Genomic DNA, 20,192 nt, shown 5'->3' on the forward strand with positions numbered 1-20,192 from the left:
CTTATATACCTTGTTTATGAATTAATGATGGCCAGCTAATCTTTCAGAAGACTTCAATTTGCAGTTTTGGTCAAAAACTCTTCAGCCTTCACAAATGAAGACCTGTCTTTCTGGGTCGGGTTAACTCCTTTGCTAGTTAAAAGGCTTCTGTGTCTTTAAAAGGAGGCGGTACCCTGTCAAATGGACCCTAAACCATAGGCTGAAGGTGCATGAAGTCCCACCCACTTTCTGTGACGTCCTGTGGCCCGGCTTCTGATTGCCCGCTTCAGACGTCAATCGCGGGGCGTGTGTCTTGCTGGGACACAGTGGAGGTCTAACCCCTGGTTCCCGGAGCGGTCGGGTGTATTCTCCGCTCGCCCCCACGCCCTCGAGGCCCCCGCCGCCCGACCCAACGGCGGAGCCAGCCAGTAGCTCCCGCGGCGCCCTCCCGCACCGGATCGCTCCTCGCTGGGGCGAGACCTGGCCCGACAGCTCCGGTCACTATGGTCAGTGGTCGTGGGGGGAGCGGGGAAGGAGGGGTGAGAAGGGGGGCGCGGTAGGAGGGTTCGTCGCCGGGGCGCATGTGCACTCGCGGGAGCAGGGTCCCGCGCAAGGCTCAGACCCCAGCGTCAGACCCTCGCATTTGGACCCCCCGGGGGTACTGAGTCCGGACGGATGCTGGGGGGGTCCTGTCCTTGGAAGGCCCCAGTGGACGGCCAGCGACGAGGAGCCAGCGCGGCTCCCAGCCCCGCGCCCTCCGTGTTCGTCCGGCATGTCCCTGAGAGTGCCAGGGACAGAGAGGCTCCAGAGCTTAAGCCCCCTTAAGGGTCGCCTTCTTTTTGGGTAGCCCCCAGTCGGCAGCTCACGGCCTCACCCAGCCGACGGCTCAGCCATGAGAGACCTACCCACTCTGAAGCCCCTGGAGTGGATCTGGCCGGGCGGGTGCAGGGGTGGCTGGACATACTCTCCATCCTGCACATCAACAGAAGGTCTTTGGAGTTAGGACCCACTTGGAGAGGCTGTCTCAGGTTGTGAGGCACGTGAATTAGGGGTCGAGGGAAAGCAAAGACAAGGGGAACCCCTGAGTTAGAATCCTGTCTGAGCAGAAAGGGCCCCAGAGACCCTCTGAGCCAGGCCAAATCTGGGGCTTAGCCAGGTGGGGACATTGAGGCCCAGACAGGGAAGGGGCTGGGACTTGAACTTAAGTTTCTGGACTCCTAGTCCAGTGCTCTTTGTGTTACATCAGTCCATCTTGGGGGTGGGAGGAGGCAGGGGGACAGGCAATCTGCAGAGGACTGTGTGTGATGACTGCCTAAAACTCTTTGACCCTGAGCCCCCTGCTCCAGGGAGCCTGTAGAATATAAGGGCTGGTGGTCACACAGCCCTGAGTTCAAATCTCACTTCCACCCCTTGGAAAGCCACGAAGCTTTGGTTGGTCCCTTCCCCTCCCCCACACTATTTTGCACATCTGTATAATGGGCTGTGAGGACTACGTGAGGTGATGTACATGGAGAGCTTGGCTCAGGTAATTGGCTATGGCTTTCGCTGTGACAACAGAGTCCTGGAAATGGGTGTGCACGGGTGCACATGCTCCAACTCCTCCTTCCCATGTATAGGCAGGGCCATGGGTCACCCCTGTGGGCTGCCGCTGGTTTGGCCCACAGGTCAAAGCCTGGTCATGATCCTGGCACGTTCCGAGTGTGGCGTGGGCAGCCAGGTTCGTCTGGGCTGGCCTGTCCTGGACAAACCAACCTGCTTCTGGGCGTGGCTGAGGGCTTCTAGAGCATCTGGAAGCACCAGCTTCCTGCTCTACCCAGTGCCTGAGGGTTTACCTGGCTCTGCTGCTGCTGGAAGGGGGCCCAGGTGTTTTTTGCATCACCCACTAGGGAGTGGCTGGAGCTGGGGTAATAATGGGTTTAGCCACGCTGGAGCCGAGGCTGACATACCTTCCCGCCACCACTGGGTAGCCGAGAGCATGGTGGGCGTGGGGGCTGGGACCTGCACTTCTGGCTTTTGTGCTGCACAGTGAGGCCTCTGACTCCATCCTCTGTCTGTCCTGGACTCACGAGACTGGAAGTTAGAGGACAGATGGAGTCACAGCATCAAGCCCTAACCCACTAAATATGGCATCTGCCTTGGAATTATGGGGATGGGGGGGCAGAGGCAGTGCAGGGTGTGTCCTCTTCTGTTCACCCAGCATTTACTGAGTGCCAGTTTGCGAGGCACTGTGCTGGGCCCCAGGCCCTGTAGTGGATTTTTTATGTTGTCTGCGTGGTATAGATGGTGGTGAGTGTGTGTGTGAGAGAGGAGAATGTCTTTGGAAAATTTAGCACCTCTTTTCCTTTCCGATTTTGCAGTCACTGGGCTAACCTTGAGGAGGAATCCTAGACAGAAGACACAGAACCCCTTGGGAAGGCAGGGGCCAGGGTGAGGACAAGGCCCAGGGCTGCCCCTGGCGAGGGTATAGGTATGAGGGGTCTTGTGCCCCCCTCAGAGAACATTTAACATTCAGTGAATGAATGAGTGTCATATGTGAATAGCAAAACCACAGGGTCACTCTGGGCTTTGTTCTCTGGTTTGTCAAACAAGCCCCAGTAGGCACCCTGGACAGGCTCTGTTCTGGGCACTGATGAGAAAACAAGAGCCCTGCCCTCTCTTAGGAGCTCTCTGCCTGTTGGACAAGACAGAGCTGGATACAAGCAATCCTGAGCTACTGTCGTGACTCAAGAGGCCTGACCAAGGGCTCTGGGAGCACAGCAGGAAGCTGTGCACTCTGATCCAACCGAGAGTGTCAAGGAAGACTTCACAAAGGGGTCTTTTGAATGAGGTGTTGAAGGATGTATAGGAGTTTTTGGGAAGGATTTGGGGAAGAGTATATTTCAATCAGGGTGGGACTGAGTGCTTACAGTTTTGGAAACGTGACGAGTGGGATATTCTGGGAAAGGCGAGTGGTCTGTGTGGATGCAGGGATCTCAGGGAGGGAGGAGAGATGAGTCTAGAAAAGCAGGTAGGGTCAGAATGTGCTGTGAATGGCTTTGCATGCTGCACTGTGGGGTCTGGGTTTTATTCTGCAAATGTAGTGAGAGATGGGACCATAACATATTTTTGTCAAGTAAGAGATGGTTTATTTGAATAATCTCTCTGGCAATAGACTAGGCAAAGGGTTGGAAGTGATCAGGCTGGAGTCCAAGACCAGCTCATCCCTGTGTTCACTCATCTACTCATTATGCATTTGGGGGCATTACTGTGTGCCGGACACTGGGGATCTGGTCATGATAGGCAGGCCAAGTCCCTGCCCTCATGGAGTTGACATTCTAGTTGGGGGAGACAGACAGAATGCAAGTAAATGAGTGAATGAGTGTCACAGAGAGTTCTGAAGAAATAAAACAAGTCAAAGTGGTCGGGGTGGGGGAGGGTGACTTTAGACAGGGGTGGTCAGGGAAGGAAGTTCTAGCACCTGAGTCATGTGAAGAGTCAGTCAGAGAAGCATTCCATGCACAGGAATCGCATGTGCAAAGGTCCTGAGGTAGAAATGGGTGTGTCTTGCTGGAGGAACACAAAGAATGTCACTGTGGCTGGAGCTCAGGAGAGTGAGGGGAGCAAGGCCGGATGGCCTAGGACCTGGGCAGTTGTCATCCAAAGGCTGAGTCTTGTCCTCAGTGAAGGAAGCCAGTGGAGGGAACTGAGGAAGAACTGGACCTCGCCTGGGTCACATGGTCAGAGACTGTGCTGGCTGCTGTGGAGGGTGGTGGGGGTGGGGAGCGAGAGTGGAAGCCAGGAGGTCAGTTGGGCAGACACAGTTTCAGCCTCCCTGAGCAGATCTGCTGGGGGGAAGACAGGAGTGGAAGAGGACTGCCATCTTTGGCATGAGCTCTGTCCAGATGGAAGGGCTTTTGAAGGTCTGGTGACGCCTGGAAAGGATGCAGGGGTGGAGAGAGAAGGCAGTTAGGGGCACAGTAATTCAGGGATGCTGGTCAGATTTCCTGGTGGCTGGTGGTGTTTGAGGCGGGAGCTCCAGGGAGAAGTCAGGGTAGGTCATTAAGATCTGAGGATCCATTAGGAGGATAGTGTGAGTCCAGTCGTCAAGTGAGAGAGGGCCAGCATCCGAATTCAGGGTCTCTGCGAGGCCAGCCCATAACTGTGACTCAAGGCAGGTAGGGGCCCGGATGCAGGGTCCTACCCGTTTCCTGAGCTGGACAGCAGAGATGGGCTTGTGGAGGGGAGGCTGAGGAACAGCCTCCAACGACATCTGTATCCTAATCCCCAGACCCTGTGAAAAGGGTCCATCACATGGCAACAGGGACTTGGCCGGTGTAATGAAGTTAAGGCCGGAAGTGGGGAGAGGACCCTGGGTTACGCAGGTGGGCCCGAGGATGTCATCGCAAGGGTCCTTTCAAGGAGCCAGCAAGAGGTTCAGAGTGAGAAGACACAACAGTGGAAGGAAGGGATCATGAGTCAAGGAATGCAGGTAGCTTCTAGAAGCTGAGAAGGTAAGGAGGTGGGTTCTGCCCTCGAGCCTCCAGCCACGTCAGATAATCTTGTTTACATCATGGGATTTGTGCTGATTATAGCAGCAATAGGAAGTCAGTTCAGGGCGTTAGGTCTCCCCCAAGTCTTTGGCCTCCAAAGATTTTTGAGCATCCATCAATAAAAAATGTTTGATCATTCCACATATTGGTATATTATACGTCATATCCTAAAGTAGACATTTAAAAAGGGCATTTCCTTCCAGCCCTTGCAGACAGTCCACTGTGGAGGAAGACCCCCACCCCAGGCCGGCACGGCCAGGGCTAGAGGCCCGGGGAGCCTCTGGAAGTGACTGGACCTTCTGAGGGGGTGGTTGGCTGAGTTCTGGGCCCTGTCCCACTGGTGGGTGAGGCTGCAGGTCCCGGTTCCGCCATGAAGGAGTTGGCTTGAGGTCAGGCCACGCGGTGAGTTGTGGCTTCTAGGGGGCTGGGCCCGGTTAATGAGGCTGACTCCCAGCCTGGGGTCAGCACCGCCAACGGAGCAACCTCAGAGGGAGGTCGGGCAGGCCAAGGGCTGGCATTGCCCGCTGGGGCCCAGGGCGGGCCCGGGAAAGGCCCCCTGGCACCCCAGAGCCTTAGCTGGGGGCTTCGAACTAATGCACCTAAGGGTGCGTTAGTGGAGGGTGGGGGGCTTGTAGGCAGAGGCATGAGCCCGAGGCCAGGCTGTGAGGACACATCAGGAAGTGCTGGCAGGGCACATGTGAGGGCCAGGTGGGTTCTCTTCGTGGAGAGTGAGGGGAGCAGAAAGGCATCCTGGTCTGTTGAATACCTTTGATGTGCTGCTTGACCAAGGTCCAAGTTTCTCCCTGGATCACCTCACTGTGTGACCTCAGGCAAATGGCTTGACCTCTCTGGGCTTCAGTTTCCATTTGTAAAACAGAGCTACTACAAGGCTTAAATGAGATTATTCTGCAGCACCCAGTGTGACCTCCCGGTGAAGGTCACTTAACTCATTCAACAAGTGGTACTGAGCGCCTGCTGGGTGCCAGCTGCTGTTCCCGCCACCTGGGGACCACATGACACAGGACCCCAAGCTGTACCTGTTCCAAGAGGGGCCCACAGAGAACTCACGAGAAGGACAGGGAACTTACTTGAGCCACACGTCGTGTTACCATGTTATGGGACAGATTTTTAAGGCCTGCGGGATGGAGCTACCAGAGGCCAGTCCTTTCAGCTTGACCTCTCCCCACCTGGCAGCTCCTTGTCACCCCGTCATCTCCTGGGGATACCTGGAGATCTTCACCCAGTGCTGGGCACAGGGGTTCACATGGGTGGGGGGCCCAGCAGCTGCAGGATGGGAACTCCTGCATCACCCTGGCAATGGGACATCTCTCTGGCTCTGCTTGGTGACATCCTTACCAGAAGCTTCCAGGGCTTCAAATGCCACACTAGTGTGGCAGGACCCATGGACTGGGATATAGGTAGGGGGCTGGGGTGAACGTGGCTTTTTGCTGGTCTCAGGCTGGTTGAGGAATTCTTGGGGCTATGTGTGGACAGGTTCTAGATTGTTGAGAGGCTTTGGAGAGAAAACAAAAGTGGAGGAACCTGGGTCTCCCCACACTTGGAGGTGGGGGCATATGGATGAGGGACGGGGATCAGATGCAGGGTCAGCGTGCACACTGGTTCTGTAGTCTCCGAGGCTGTAGGAGGAGCGAGGCCTCCCACAAGGACTCAGTCCTCCTCCAAACACCAAGCCCACATTCCGGTGCATCAGGCTAGTTCCCAGGGTTGCCGGGGAGGAGCCAGTGATGGAGAAACATCCTTCTCCCGCTTTGAAAAATATTCCTTGACTCAACAGCTCAAAGCTGTTTCCAAGCAGAGGTGCTATCTGCCTGACTCAATTAATTAGCATCTATTTGCAAACCAGCATTTAAAGACTAAAATCCTTTTAGGTGGCCCAATTAAGTCTGACAGGACGTTGTCAGATGAGGCTTGTCCTTTTCCCATAACATCCTGGAAATTTTCAGCCATGATTTTAAAAAACAAACCACCAATCAAGGTGGCACAAAACCACTATCACCAGTCTAAATAAGAATATGATATGCATGTATATGCATGGTGGGGACATTGTGCTGTACACCAGAGGCTGACACATTGTAACTGACTGTACTTCAATTAAAATAAATAAATAAAAATAAAGAATATGATTTTAAAAAACAAACCACCAATTAAGGTGGCACTTCCAGGGGTGTAACCTGGCTGTGCTGGTGGGAAGGGTGGAGGGGACTACCTTGGGCTGACATGGGTCACTCTGGAGGTGCCAGGCAGGGACATGAAGGTGCCAAAGTAGAAACCCACTCACCCTTCCCAGTGGCCCCAGTAAACATACCTGGGACCACAAGGGGGCGCTGGAGCGAACTCAAGGCTCCATCACAAGGCAGGGCCACCAACCCAGGAGCCATCTGTCAGGAGGGATAGAGCTTAAATAGTACTGGGTGAAGGAAAAAAAGCCACGGTATCTATAGAATGATTTGTATGCACATTTAAAAAAACACACATACATAGCACAACTCTATTTTTAAAAAGACATACATTCCACTTACACGAGGCCCCTAGGCTAGGCAAGTTCACAGAGACAGAGTAGAATGCTGGTTGCTGGGGGCTGGGTGGTGGGGGAATGAGGAGTTAATGTTTAATGAGTAGAGTGTTGGGGATGATAAAATCGTTCTGGGAAGGATGGTGGTGATGGTTGCACAACCATGTGAATGTACTGAATGCCACTGAACTGCACACTTAAACATGGTTATGGAGATATATTTTATGTTACATATGTTTTACCACAGTTAACAAAAAGACAGATACACATCGGAAGACATAACATAGGGAATACCTCTGGGCAGGGCGGGGCGGGGGGATGGTGGGGATGGCAGTGTGGGAACAGGGATCAGGGATGAAGTGGAAAAACTTGACAAGGTACCTGGCAGAGGCCAGTGCTGACAGTGGGTCTCTTGAACCCTGAGTGTGATAAGCTTGGTTCTCAGCAGCCGAAAGGCACCCCCTCCCGAAACCGCTGTTTAATATTTTTCCTTTAAATTGACTGTTTTAAATAGCTTACGGAGATTCAACACAAAGTCGATACTCCTATGGGAAGTGGGAAACCTCAGTAGGCTTCCCTGGCGTAAGGCACATTCCTCCTCCCTGGTCCACCTTTAATATTCTTTATTTTTCTTTATTTATTTTTTTAATTGAAATACAGTCAGTTACAAACTGTCAGTCTCTGGTGTGCAGCACAATGTCCCAGTCATGCATGTACATGCATAAAATATTCTCATTTTGACTGGTGATAGTGGTTTTGTGCCACCTTAAATACTAATCTCTACATATTTAAGATTAATTCCTTACACTCCTTTCCACACACCCCGCCCCAGCGCGATCTTCTCAGAAACTGCTCATCGAATAGAACTGCTTTTATGCCCTCCTCCCGACCATTTTGTTGGTTTTTGTTTAGGGCCGTCCGAGCACAAGCCGCATTCAGTACAGTTGCACTACTTTTTAATCAGCCCATTGTTTAAGACCCAAGCCATCATTTTAAATCAGCTGTGTGTGAAAACCAGACTTTCTGTTCATGAGGAAGATGCCTAGATACCCTCCCCCTCCCCCCACACGCCAAATCCAGGGGTGGGCATGACTGGGGCCACCAGAAAGGGAGAAAACCTGCCCTGCTCTGTTCCGGGCCCTGTGATGGGTCCTGGGGAATCAGGTGAATGGAAGGTCTCAAATGGTTTGACACGCTGCCCTGTGGCAAGGGAGGTCTGCATGGCTTTGGAGTCTGATGGGCGGGAGCTTCCAGGCCCCCCAGGAATGCCCCTTCCCAGTGGCAGAGCCTCTGCTCTGTCCTGGGTGCTGAGCACAGGAACCAGAGCTGAAGAAGCTCATTGTCAGACAGAAGTTTAGAGTCTGTCCAATGTGGAGACCAGGTAACCCTAGAAGTAAGTCACGTATGCCTCATTTTATGATCTCGTGGCCCAGCTGTCTGCTTCCAGTGGTGAGCTCTGGAATCTAATCATCAAAAATCTAGACACATTTCTCCAGATGGAAAGGACCAAAGGCTCCTCTGTGAGCACTGTGGTGTTAGGTTGAGGTGTTAGTCCGTGCAGAGGCTGAGCGGCTGCCTAGCGACAGCTGTCAAAAATGATGGCAATACATTGATGGAAAACTGGATTTCCATTTACAGAAATCCCAGTTACCATCAGCCTGTCAGCTATTGCATAGGAACTGTCTCCCTGGTTGTGTGCAGGTACCAGGGCCACTTACCTTAAACTATAAACTACCAATGGCTTTCACACCAGTTTCTCTTACATTATTTTCATGCTGAAATCAGAGCCATTCCTGGGGCAGGTTGGAGGCCCAGGTGCATCTCCCACTTCTGTGAGCCCTTGTCTGGGCAGGAAAAGCGTAAGGCAGAGAGGAGCCTGCAGGGCGTGGGCTGATAGAACAGAGATGTCTTCTGCCCTCTCCCTGGCCCCTGGGCTTCCTCCTACCATTCCCGCTCCCGCTCCCTGCCGGATGACTTCTCAGCCCTCAAGAGGCCCTGGGCCAGTTCTCCGGGTTGGACTTGACCTCAACTCAGAGCTGGGCTGCAATGTGAACTTTCGCCGGTAGGTGGTGCCTCTGGCCAGATGTTCTAATCTCTATTGCTAGCCTGTAACATGGTGCTTGGTGCAGGCTGGATGTTCAGGAATTGAACCAATAAAAGAAGGAAGGAATGAGTGAGGCAGGAAAGTCAGAAGGAGACAAAGGGACATGTACTCCAGCATGAAGATTCACTAGTTTTGATGTATTATATTCTTTTCTTCCAGTTTTACTGAGAGAGAATTGACATTCAGCACTGTGTAAGTTCAAGGTGTACAGCATAGTGATTTGACTTACGTACATCATGAAATGATGACCACAAGTTTAGTGAGCATCAATCATCTCATATAGATACAAAATTAAAGAAATAGAAACAATATTTTTTCTTGTAATGAGAACTCAGGATTTATTCTCTTAACAACTTTCATGTATAACTGTTAATTATATTTGTTACATTGTAAATTACACCCCTAGTACTTATTTGTCTTATAACTGGTAGTTTGTATCTTTTGACCTCTTTCCTCCAGTTCCCCTTCCCTCAACCCTCTGACTCTGGTGACCACAAATCTGATCTCCTTTTCTATGAGTTTGTTTTTGAAGTATAACTGACCTTCGACACTATGTTAGTTCCTGTTAAACAACATGGTGATTCAGTATTTCTATATATTTCAAAATTATCTCCACGAGAAGTTTGTCTGTCACCAAAGATATTACATAATTATTGACTATATTCCCCACCTAGTATGTTTCATATCCGTGACTCATTTATTTTGTAACCAGAAGTTTGTACCTCTTAATCTCCCTCACCTATTTCTCCCTTCCCCCAACCCCCTCCCCTCTGGCAAACACCTGTTTGTTCTCTGTGTCTATGACTCTATTTCAGTCTTGTTATATTTGTTCATTTGCTTTTTTTAGATTTCACAAATAAGTGATATCATATTTGTCTTTGACCTACTTCACTCAGTATGATAATCTCTAGGCCCATGCACGTTACTTCAAATGGCATTATTTCATTCTTTTTTATGGCTGAATAGTATTTCATGGTATGTATATACCACATCTTTATCCATTTATCCATTGATGGGCACTTAGATTGCTTCGTATCTTTGCTATTATAAATAATGCTGCAATAATTATTTGTTATAAATAAATAATTATTTATAATGCTTTGCTATTATAAATAATGCTGCAATGAACAGAGGGGTGCTTGTATCTTTTCTAGTTAGTGCTTTTATTTCCTTTGGGTTAAATACCCAGAAGTGGGATTGCTGGATCATATGGTAGTTCTATTTTTAATTTTTTGAGGAATCTCCATACTGTTTTCCACAGTGGTTGCACCAATTTACATTCCCACTAACAGTGCACAAATGTTCCCTTTTCTCCACATCTTCATCAACTCTTGTTATTTGTTGTCTTTTCAATAATAGACATTCTAACAGGTGTGAGGTGATATCTCACTGTGGCTTTGATTTGCATTTCCCTGATGATTAGTGATGTTGAGCATCTTTTCAGGTACCTGTTGGCCATCTTTGGGAAGATGCCTATTCAGATCCTATTCCCATTTTTTAATCAGGTTGTTTGTATGAGTTGTGTGAGCTCTTTGTATAGTTTGGGCATTAATATCTGATAAATCATTTACAAATATCTCCTCCCATTCAGTAGGCAGACTTTCATTTTGTTGATAGTTTCCTTTGCTGTGCAAAAGCTTTTCAGTTTGATGTAGCCCCATCTGTTTATTTTTGCTTTTGTTTCCCTTGCCTGAGGAGACATATCCTAAAAAACATTACTAAGACCAATGTCAAACTGTGAACTGCCTATATTTTCTTCTAGAAGTTTAATGGTTTAAGACTTACATTTAAGTCCTTAAACCATTTTGAATTTATTTCTGTGCACTGAGGTATTACAGTCTATAAAAGGAATTGGTTTGAAAGTTACAAAATGATACCTCTAACGTGGTGGGGCCAACCCTGACTCCCGGTCCAGGGACCATGGCGTCCAGGACACTAGTCGTGACCCGGCGCGTGCTTCTGTGGGAGGGGAACATCCACTGCGTCCTGTAACCAGCAGTTCAGAGGCTCTCTGCCGGGTGCAAGCCCAGCAGCTGCTTTTGAAGTTGTCACAGCTTCGCTTCTTTTCCTGCCTTTCAGAGTGAGACATCTTTCAACCTAATATCGGAAAAATGTGACATTCTATCAATTCTCCGGGATCATCCTGAAAACAGGATTTACCAGAGGAAAATCCAGGTAAGGCAGAGGGTGAGGAGGAGGGGAGCCAGGATGAAATGGGCTGGAGTGGGGAGCAGACAAGAAGGTGCCACACTGAATGCAAAAAGCCTTTGCATTTGGACCAGGTTCCTGGGCAAACTAAAGGGCTTCCAGAATATCATGATGTTGGGCATTTGCCACAGTGAGAAATCCCTCAGCTGCAAAAACTAGTGAATTTTTTTTTTTAAAGCTAGGGACTCTCCTAGTGCTTTCTTTACTCACTGAGGCCTCATTGCAACCTTGCATGGTCAGTACTTTCATAACCCACGTTTTACAGCTGAGGGAACTGAGGCATAGAAATTAAATGGCAGGCACACAGTCCTGGCATTTGGACCAGGAAGCCTGAGCTCATAAAAGTTGCCTTCGAAACCATCCTGGGGGTGCATCTCTCAGGAGGGGAAGCTCACTCCATCTGAGCTACAAAAGAAGGGCGTTTGCTGGAAGGACTCAGGGACAGCTCACAGACCAAGGGTGGCAGGAAGAGGCTGGATGCTCCCCAGCTCTGGGGGTGGCACGCTCCCCTCTCTGCACTTTGGCAGGCCTGTCTCCTGTGGCCGCAGAGAGCACTTCCTGGGGCGGGAGCACGGGCTGGGCTGCACCCTGACTCTAATGTACCCTGGAGCCCCTTTGGGAGATGAGATGGAGTTTCCAGGGAGCAAGTCCTTCCCTCCCGTCCTGCCTTCAGTGGGGCCCATCAGCTCCAAGCCTGCTCATCCCTATGGTGGGAGCAGGAACTCCCTGACCCGTTGAAACCCATGCTCTGCTGTCAGAACCCTGAATGTAGGCAGGGCCATGAGGCAGCCAAGGGGGCTCTGGGCCATTTCAGAGGGATGCTGGCAGCTCAGCACAGAGCTGGAGGTGGGGATGGGGAGGCCACACCTCTTGAGAAACACTTGAAGGACTAGCCAAACTGCTCAGTGATGCGGGGGAGGCCCTCCCTACTGACTGCAGACTCCTAGCCCACCTGGCAGCCATGCCCTCCCCTCACAGCCTCTGCTTATGCGTGCGGCCTCCACCACACACACCACTTCTGCTCCTCCCCGTGCCATTCCTCCAGGAAGCCTTCCCAGACTTCTGAAATCTGGTGTAGATGCCACTGCTCCATGGCACCCTGGCGCTTCCCCTGTCCTGTCCTCCTGTAACGATCATCTAACTGTCCATCCTCCCCCCAAGACTGTAGGCTGCCTGAGGGTGGGCCGTGGCCCAGTTACACTCAGTGCCTGACACAGGATGCACTTGGCATTTTTTACTTTCGTGGGGTGCATGAGAGTTGGGACAGCCAGCCTGAGAGATGGGAGCAGGCGTTCCGTTGGGGAGGCTGGGGCCCTGGCCCTGACAGGGCCCTGCAGGGGAATGCTGTTGGTGCAGACGCCCACATCTTCTGTCTCCTGCAGGAACTCAGCAAAAGGTTCACCGCGATCCGCAAGACCAAGGGGGACGGGAACTGCTTCTACCGGGCCTTGGGCTACTCGTACCTGGAGTCTCTGCTGGGGAAGAGCAGGGAGATCCTCAAGTGAGTGGGGCATGAGGGACGCGGGGTGGGCTCCCTGGCTCTGAGTCTGTTTTCTCTGCGACATCGGCCCTGAATCTCCCTGAGGGGTTTTCTTCGGCACAGTCTGCTCAGCCCACAGAGTGAGCTGGAGGTCCCAGCTGGGGCCACGCCAGTAGCCGGCCTGCAGTGGGAGCGTGGACAAAGCAGGGTCACTGGACCAGGTCTGGAGGGATGGTCAGTGCTGGCAAAGGTGTGATAGCTGTTTGGCGGGGAGGCCTCATTTGTGGTGTTAGTTAATTTCTGTGGTATGAATACTCCTGTCATGATTTTTTTTTCAAATTTCCATCATGGGGCTACTAAGCAGGAAGTTGGGAAGAGATACACAACACACACTATAGTCAGAATCGTATGTCCACCATCCACGTACAACAGACAAAGATTACCTCAAGAGCATAGATGGTAATTTATTTTTAAAACTTATTTAAGCTTACATAACTTGATTTTTAAATAATGGCTGTTTAACACCTGGTTAGCAAAATGCTTAAATTGAACTGTTCATCAGCTCTTGTGAGCAGGTACAAAATGGCACTAGCACACCTCTGAGATGAGCTTCCCTGGCCAAGGGCGCAGTGAAAATGCTAAGGGGTGAGAATGCGAATGGGCAGTGGCTATGGGGTGCGAGGGAGGCTGTGAGCCTGGACTAGAGCTGAGAAGGTTGGTGAGTTTCGCAGGAGCCCTCCCTGGACATCTGTGCTGAGCAGCTGTGGCCTAAGGGAGAAGGCTGTGGCCTAAGGGAGAAGGCTGTGGCAGGTCACTCTAAGGCCCCTGTGGAGAGGGAACTAGGAATGAGGGAAGGCTGGCCATGGTCCAGGTCAGGAACCATGGGGACAGGAAGGAGGGACAGAGTCAAGAGACCTCTGAAAGGTAGAATCAACACATCTGGGAGCAGATGTGATTACCTGTTTCCTTATCTGTGAAACGGGTGTACTACCCACCTCCTGTGATTGTACAGGGGAGGCCAGAACAAATCAGTGTGTGGTCCACATTGAAGTGCTCTCAAGGGTAGAAAAGCCCTTCACCTGTCTGTGACATACACTCTGCTGTGTGTGGGGGGCCGTGGGTGAGAGTGGGGTGACAGTTGACCATCACAACAGCACTCCCTGCATTTCTTGTAAGCATAAGTCTTCCCCCTTCAGGTTCAAAGAACGTGTCCTGCAGACCCCAAATGACCTTCTGGCTGCTGGCTTTGAGGAGCACAAGTTCCGAAACTTCTTTAACGCTGTGAGTTAACCTGGGCACGACGGCTGAGGGACCAGGTCCTTCCACACTGGCAGAGCAGACAGAACGGGCACTGGCCAGAGTCCCCTCCCGGCCCATGGCTGTGTGATTGTGCCCCTCTGACTCCTCCCAGCAAGGTTCCTTCCTGCTTGTGGAGACATAGAGGGGACAGGGACCCCCAGGGCCCTGCCCTCCCTCTGGGAGGGGGCACCTCCTTTGGGGCAGTAGCTCATGGGCTGGAAACTTCCACCAGCCTCCATCACCCATTCCCTCTCCACCCCATCCCCCTGAGCCCACCTGTGGAGCGGGGTGGGGCTGGAGAACTCTCAGTTCTGAATCTGTAAACAGGAACCACAACCACAGCAGTGAGGAGACTCCAACGGCTGCTCCTGAGACTTGACTCAGGACTAAGGAACTCCTTACAAAGTATCTCTAACCCTGTTACTTAGCTTTAGTGGGATCTCTGATTTTGGTGCCTCAACTTGAGGATTTAAAGATGGAAATGCACGTGCACGTGGATGGGGCCCCGTGGAGGGGTGGGGCTGACGGCGGCGGGGTGCAGTTTTACAGCGTGGTAGAGCTGGTGGAGAAGGACGGCTCCGTGTCTAGCCTGCTGAAGGTGTTCAACGACCAGAGCTCCTCGGACCAAATCGTGCAGTTCCTGCGCCTGCTCACCTCAGCCTTCATCAGGAACCGAGCAGACTTCTTCCGACACTTCATCGATGAGGAGATGGACATCAAAGACTTCTGCACTCATGTAGGTCCTCGGGCCCAGGCTTTGGGGACTCAGCCCCCAGCCCTGGGCTCTGCTCTCATCCCTCTCTCCTTAGGAGACTTTAGCACCAACATCCCTAACCAGGGGCTTGAGTGTCAAGTCTGCACTGCAACTCAAAGAGCACTAGGTTAGCCAGCTAGAGCAGATCCTACTTGAGCTGCCTGAACTGTGTGGCTTTGGGCAAGTCACTTTCCCTCTCTGGGCTTCCGATTTGCCGTCTGAGAAATAAGGGCTTTGGACTGAACTGTTTACAAAATTGCAGAGTAGCAACCCCAGAGTCACATTTGCCCCGAGATGTGTTGTATATTATGATGTATTTGCCTGAAAGAGTGGCCAACATTTAAACATTGGGCAATTTTCACATGAATGTCTGGATTTCTCTGGAAAAATCAGAAAACCCACCTTCCCAGGCCTTATTCTTGCACAGCAACAATCAGCAGGAGCTAGGTCGCAGCTGCCCTAGCTACTGGGACACACTCACCAGCTTGCCGCCACCTCTGCCTCTCCGCACTGATGCTCTACTAGCCTAGCTCCTCTGTAAGCGGGTACGCTTGAAATCAGTTTATGACCAAGTGCCTTTCTGCTCTGAGATTCTTTGTGCATTATGAAGCCCAAGCTGAAAAACTCCTGCCCCCTTTCCAGATTCCTCAAAGTAGTGTCCTCACGTACAACTAGGGGGTTTGGAATCAAAAAGATGTAGATTCAAGCCTTGCAATTCTGGCGATTTCTATCTGTTCCCTCCTCACCTAGACTGAGTTTCCTCCTCTGGAAAACTCGGTGTCAACATCTGCCTCCTGGGTTGTGGAGATAACTTCCCAGTGCAGAGGCTGACTCAGGACAAGAGCCAGGAGTGGACTTCTCACTTGTCCTCTGCCAGGTCTCCCTCCTCAGCTGGGTTGTGTCTCACTTTGGCCTTTGCAGGAGGTGGAGCCCATGGCCATGGAATGTGACCACATCCAGATCACGGCCCTGTCCCAGGCACTGAACATTGCCCTGCAAGTGGAGTATGTGGACGAGATGGACACGGCCCTGAACCACCATGTGTTTCCTGAGGCTGCCATCCCTTCTGTTTACCTGCTCTATAAAACATCCCACTACAACATCCTGTATGCAGCTGATAAACACTGATTAATTTTAGGCCATGCAGTGGAGCCTGTCACCTAACGGGACTGCATCCTGAATGGAACATTTATGGGTTTTCAATTTTTTAAGCGATTCAGACTGTTGTTAGGAAATGTGCAGCCTTTTGGGCAAAGTCACTGGCAATGAGGCCTACTCACTACGGACTGTTGGTAACTTGGCGGTATTTTTTAGTATTTATTTTCATGGAGGATCAAATGCTTTCTAACTCTGGGCTGGGAAGCCAGAACCTCAGGCTCTACTCCCAGTTCCCTGAGACCTTGGGTAGGTCACCTCCCCTCTCTGGGCCCACTTCTTCACCTGGAGGAGGTTCCTGCCGTGTTGACTTTCTATTGTATAAAAATGGGCTCCTCTGGTTTCTCTTCACCAGGGGTAGTGCCTCTCTATAGGGGAGGAAAAGCTCAAGGTCAGCTGTCCTAAGTGACTTGTCAGCTCTGTAACAAATCAAGTCCAGTCAGCTGTTGGACTGGATTTTGGTGGATGGCCAATTGAGGCCAACTTGAAAAGCGAGAGCTTCATTGCACTTCCAGACATTCATGATGGAGTGTTTTCTTACCCCAAAGTTAAGGAAAAAGACTTATGCCAAAGTCTATAAAGGGGCCTGCAACCTCCAGCATGAAGCCCCCGTTGCTGGGCCCCCTCTACTTCCCTCAGGGCCAGGACTGCCTGCTTTCTGGAGGGCAGCCCTGCAGGGTTCTGCTGCCTCCCCATCTGGACAGAGGCTCAAGAAAGACTAGGGTCTGAGACCAAGAAGCTGTCTCACCATCCCCAGCACATTCTGGAAGTAGAATCCAGATGGCCAGGTGGAAACTGGCAGGTGCAGCCATCAACTCCAGCTAAGAAGAGCAGGCACATTTTTTTGCGGGTGTCTTTGGCCTTTTTCCCCTTTCCCCCTTGTGTTTGGTTTATGGACTGGCGAGAGGTTAGGCGGGAAAAGAACAGACGAGCCGAGGAGACTGGCAGTGAGAGCGCCCACTGTGGAAACTGCCTGGTAGCTAGGAGTCCTGGCTGGCAGCCTCCTGGTTCATCCACATGGACATGCCCCTTAGTAACTTCCTCACCTTGCTGCCTCAGGAGCCCTGGTTGAACTGGGGCACCACTAGCAAGCTCTCTTTCTCTGTGGGAGGATACGGTGAACAGAACACCGGGGTGTGGAACTGCCCTTTGAGATGGGAACTTCCTTAATCAAAGGCCTTCTCACGGGTTCCGTTCTGCAGGGATCTGTTAGAATCTATTGGTGTGGCAGTGCCAGACTGTGCACCAGGAGGCCTGGTAACAGACTGCTCCCAGCCCTTGTACACCAATGTCCGATTTGTATCACTCTTCTGCCTTCGTGATGACCGATGTCAGGGTGCTTACTCCCAGGCAGTGACCCAGATTCCCATACCACCCTTGGCTGGAATTTGGACCCAAGAGTTCAAGCTAAGTGACTCACTTTTCCATAGAAATGTAAACCTGACCCTGATCTCTGAATTGGTTCAGTGTCCCACCCTGCTCTGGCAGGAGTGCTGTGACAAGTGCACTGGAAGAGCTGGGGGCGAACATGTTACGTGATTTGTATCATGATCCCCGTTTCCAAGCTGAAGGGCACTGGGCTGAATGCCCTCGGCTGCTCTGAGGGGTTGTGAGGTGAGTCCTGAGCCTCCGGCCGTGCTCTCAAGCACAGCATCATCAAGCACTGGCTGCCACTTAATTGCATTTGTGGTTTGTGTCATGTTCACAAAAGCAGAGCTTCCTCTTTGGCAGACAGGCTGGAGGAATTCCCTCTGTGACTTGTTTGTGCTGTGTTCCCAGGCCTGAGAACCCGCCAGTGCTCAGAGGGGACCCTCTTCCCACAAGAGATCCTGTTTAGAATCAGAACGCCCAACAGGCAGGAGGTTTTCATGACCTTGCCCTCTGCTCTCCTGTTTTTTCACAAAACCAACCAACTACTGGCCAAATCCAAACCACTGCTCTCTTCCCTTCACATTTGCCCCCCTGGATCTTGTCTTTGAAGGGAAAGCACTACGGAGGAAAGGAGTGGTAGGATTCAGAGAAACTTAAAGTTAAAAGCCAGTCACCCGTAGACATTACCCTGCTTGTCTGGGGCAGCCTGTCATGCCAGCAATCACACTTCCTGGGTAATTCTCCCTCCACCCAACCCATGAAGCCATCTCTTTCCAGACCAAAAGTTGGAAGGAAAGTTGCTTTGAGAGTGTCTTTATAATTGTACATGTATTTCCTTCCACAGGAAACTTTATAAATCAATGAATATTTAGCAACAAAAAGAACAAACCGTCTTTGCCTTTGGTTCCTACTTTAAGCACAAAGGGGCTCTAGAGCCAGACTGGGTTCAAATCTCAACTTTGTCATTAACAAGCTGTGTGACCTTGGCCGAGTTACTTCACCTCCCTGAGTTCCAATTCCCACATTAATGAAATGGAGACAATTACACATCACAGGATTTGGGGGTAAAGTATTATTGGAACAAGATTATGTGTCAAAACAACTGCAAGACCTGACACATAGTGAGTGCCCTGCAAATGGGCTGCGTCCCCATTGGCCCTTCCCAACAGGAAGCAGCAGAATACTGCAAGATGGGGAAACACACCACCCTGGCTGTGGCACTGTCGCTTCCCAAACAGTGGGAGGAAGTTTAAGGACCAAACACATTCCCATGCTGAGCAGAAACGGAAGTAGGGGCTGTGGGTCAGCTAGTGGGCTCCCCAGGTCCTGACTCCGTGTCCTTGGGCAGTTGGTGAAAACACTTTCCTAGCATTAAGGAGGTTTCCATAACTTTTGTTCTGGCTTTTTAGTAGGTGGTACCTGGCATGCACCAAAGATCAACACTACTGTCCCGTGGGGCTTGTGTCAGTGGATTAGCAGGGGTAGGAGTGTCCTTGTTTAGTGAAAGGTCCAGACACTCAGGAAATTCTGCCCTTGAGCTGTGCTGGAGGTGTCAAAGGAGCCACAGGCCTCACCAAAGCCTCCCCTCATCAAGTCAGAGAGCAGAACTGCCCGGAAAGCTGACCCTACCTTTTAAAACCTAATCTCTTAGCATGTTACCATGCCAAAAAAGAACCTGCTGTTAGAGGGCAAGGACAAGATACCAAAGGACATCAGTGGATCTATCTGGCCTATGACAAGTGGCTTCAGGCCTCTCATGGCTCAGGTGCTGCTAAGGGACCTTGAAACTGCTTATCCTTCCACTGTATCATTTGGAAAAAAAGTGGAGAGTCCCCTGCCATGTCAGCTGTCACTCAGGACTAACTTCCCAGACTAAGGCTGGTCTCTCCTGCATTCTCTTCTCCAGTTCACTGGTGACACTGGGGAGACAATTCTTTGGCAGCACTGCTGTCTTCTAAAACTAAAGCAGTTTCCTGAATTTGCCTCAAACCTACAAGGAAATACTCAGGATTCTAATCTCAGTTCTGCCACTTACTATGGTGTGACCCTGAGCAAATCTTAAACCACTCAGTGTCAGGTTTCTCAACTAAAAAAGGGTACTAAGACTTATGTCCCAGGGCCTTGACAGAAACTAAAGGATAAGGTAGACACAAGTGCCCAACCAACATTCAGCGATACCTGAATCTAAGTTTAGGCCAACTACCCTGTTGCCACCCAAGGAGCCGAGGGAAGGCTGCTGCCAACCCTGCCAACCATGAGGCCGAGGCAACATCTGTTGAGAAGCCCAGACGTCAGTGTACTGAAGTCTATGCTTCTCCCGTGATGTGGCTACTCACCCAGACTGACACAGAGAAAGCTGGGGTGGTACCTGGAGGTGGCGGGTTCCCTCAGCGCACGTTTATACCAGGTCCTCAGCTAAGCGCAAGGCCTGCAAGGGGTAATACAGCAGCTTCTGCCCTCAAGGAGCTCAGCACGACACCAGGTACCAGTGTGGCTAGTGCCGTGAAGAGCTCGGGCCTGGATGCTGTGGGAACCCACAGGAGGAGCACTTACCCCTGTGGGGCTCAGGGATGGGAAAAAGCAAGCAGGCTGAGGGAAAAGCTTGTGCAAAGGCTGAGGGCAAGACACGGGGGTGTGAGACCGTGGGCAGCAACCAGCTCTGTTACACAGAGGAGGGGAGCGAGAGACGAGGCTGGACAGATGGCTGGGCCAGATCCCAAGCACCTCACATGCCAGACTCGGCATACTGCTCCTGGCTTCCCGCAAATGGCTCTGTGATG

General features: G+C 51.3%; 1 protein-coding gene across 1 annotated transcript; it reads left to right on the forward strand.

The window, feature by feature from the left end:
- Positions 1-301: 301 nt before the first annotated feature.
- On the forward strand, positions 302-18,301 carry OTUB2 (OTU deubiquitinase, ubiquitin aldehyde binding 2). Its single transcript, XM_031454246.2, has 6 exons — positions 302-485; positions 11,225-11,320; positions 12,736-12,854; positions 14,030-14,114; positions 14,674-14,868; positions 15,808-18,301. Exons 1-6 carry the CDS (start codon positions 483-485, stop codon positions 16,012-16,014), a joined length of 705 nt encoding a protein of 234 aa, XP_031310106.1. The 5' UTR covers positions 302-482; the 3' UTR covers positions 16,015-18,301.
- Positions 18,302-20,192: the final 1,891 nt, after the last annotated feature.

This window comes from Camelus dromedarius, chromosome 5, assembly GCF_036321535.1.
Source record: "Camelus dromedarius isolate mCamDro1 chromosome 5, mCamDro1.pat, whole genome shotgun sequence".
NCBI classification, from domain to species: domain Eukaryota; kingdom Metazoa; phylum Chordata; class Mammalia; order Artiodactyla; family Camelidae; genus Camelus; species Camelus dromedarius.

What these genes read in the sequence shown, in the direction of transcription:
- OTUB2 (XM_031454246.2), top strand. An exon ending in TTTACCAGAGGAAAATCCAG is followed by an intron (nt 11,321 to 12,735) that starts GTAAGGCAGAGG and finishes TGTCTCCTGCAG; the next exon opens with GAACTCAGCAAAAGGTTCAC. An exon ending in TCAAAGACTTCTGCACTCAT is followed by an intron (nt 14,869 to 15,807) that starts GTAGGTCCTCGG and finishes TGGCCTTTGCAG; the next exon opens with GAGGTGGAGCCCATGGCCAT.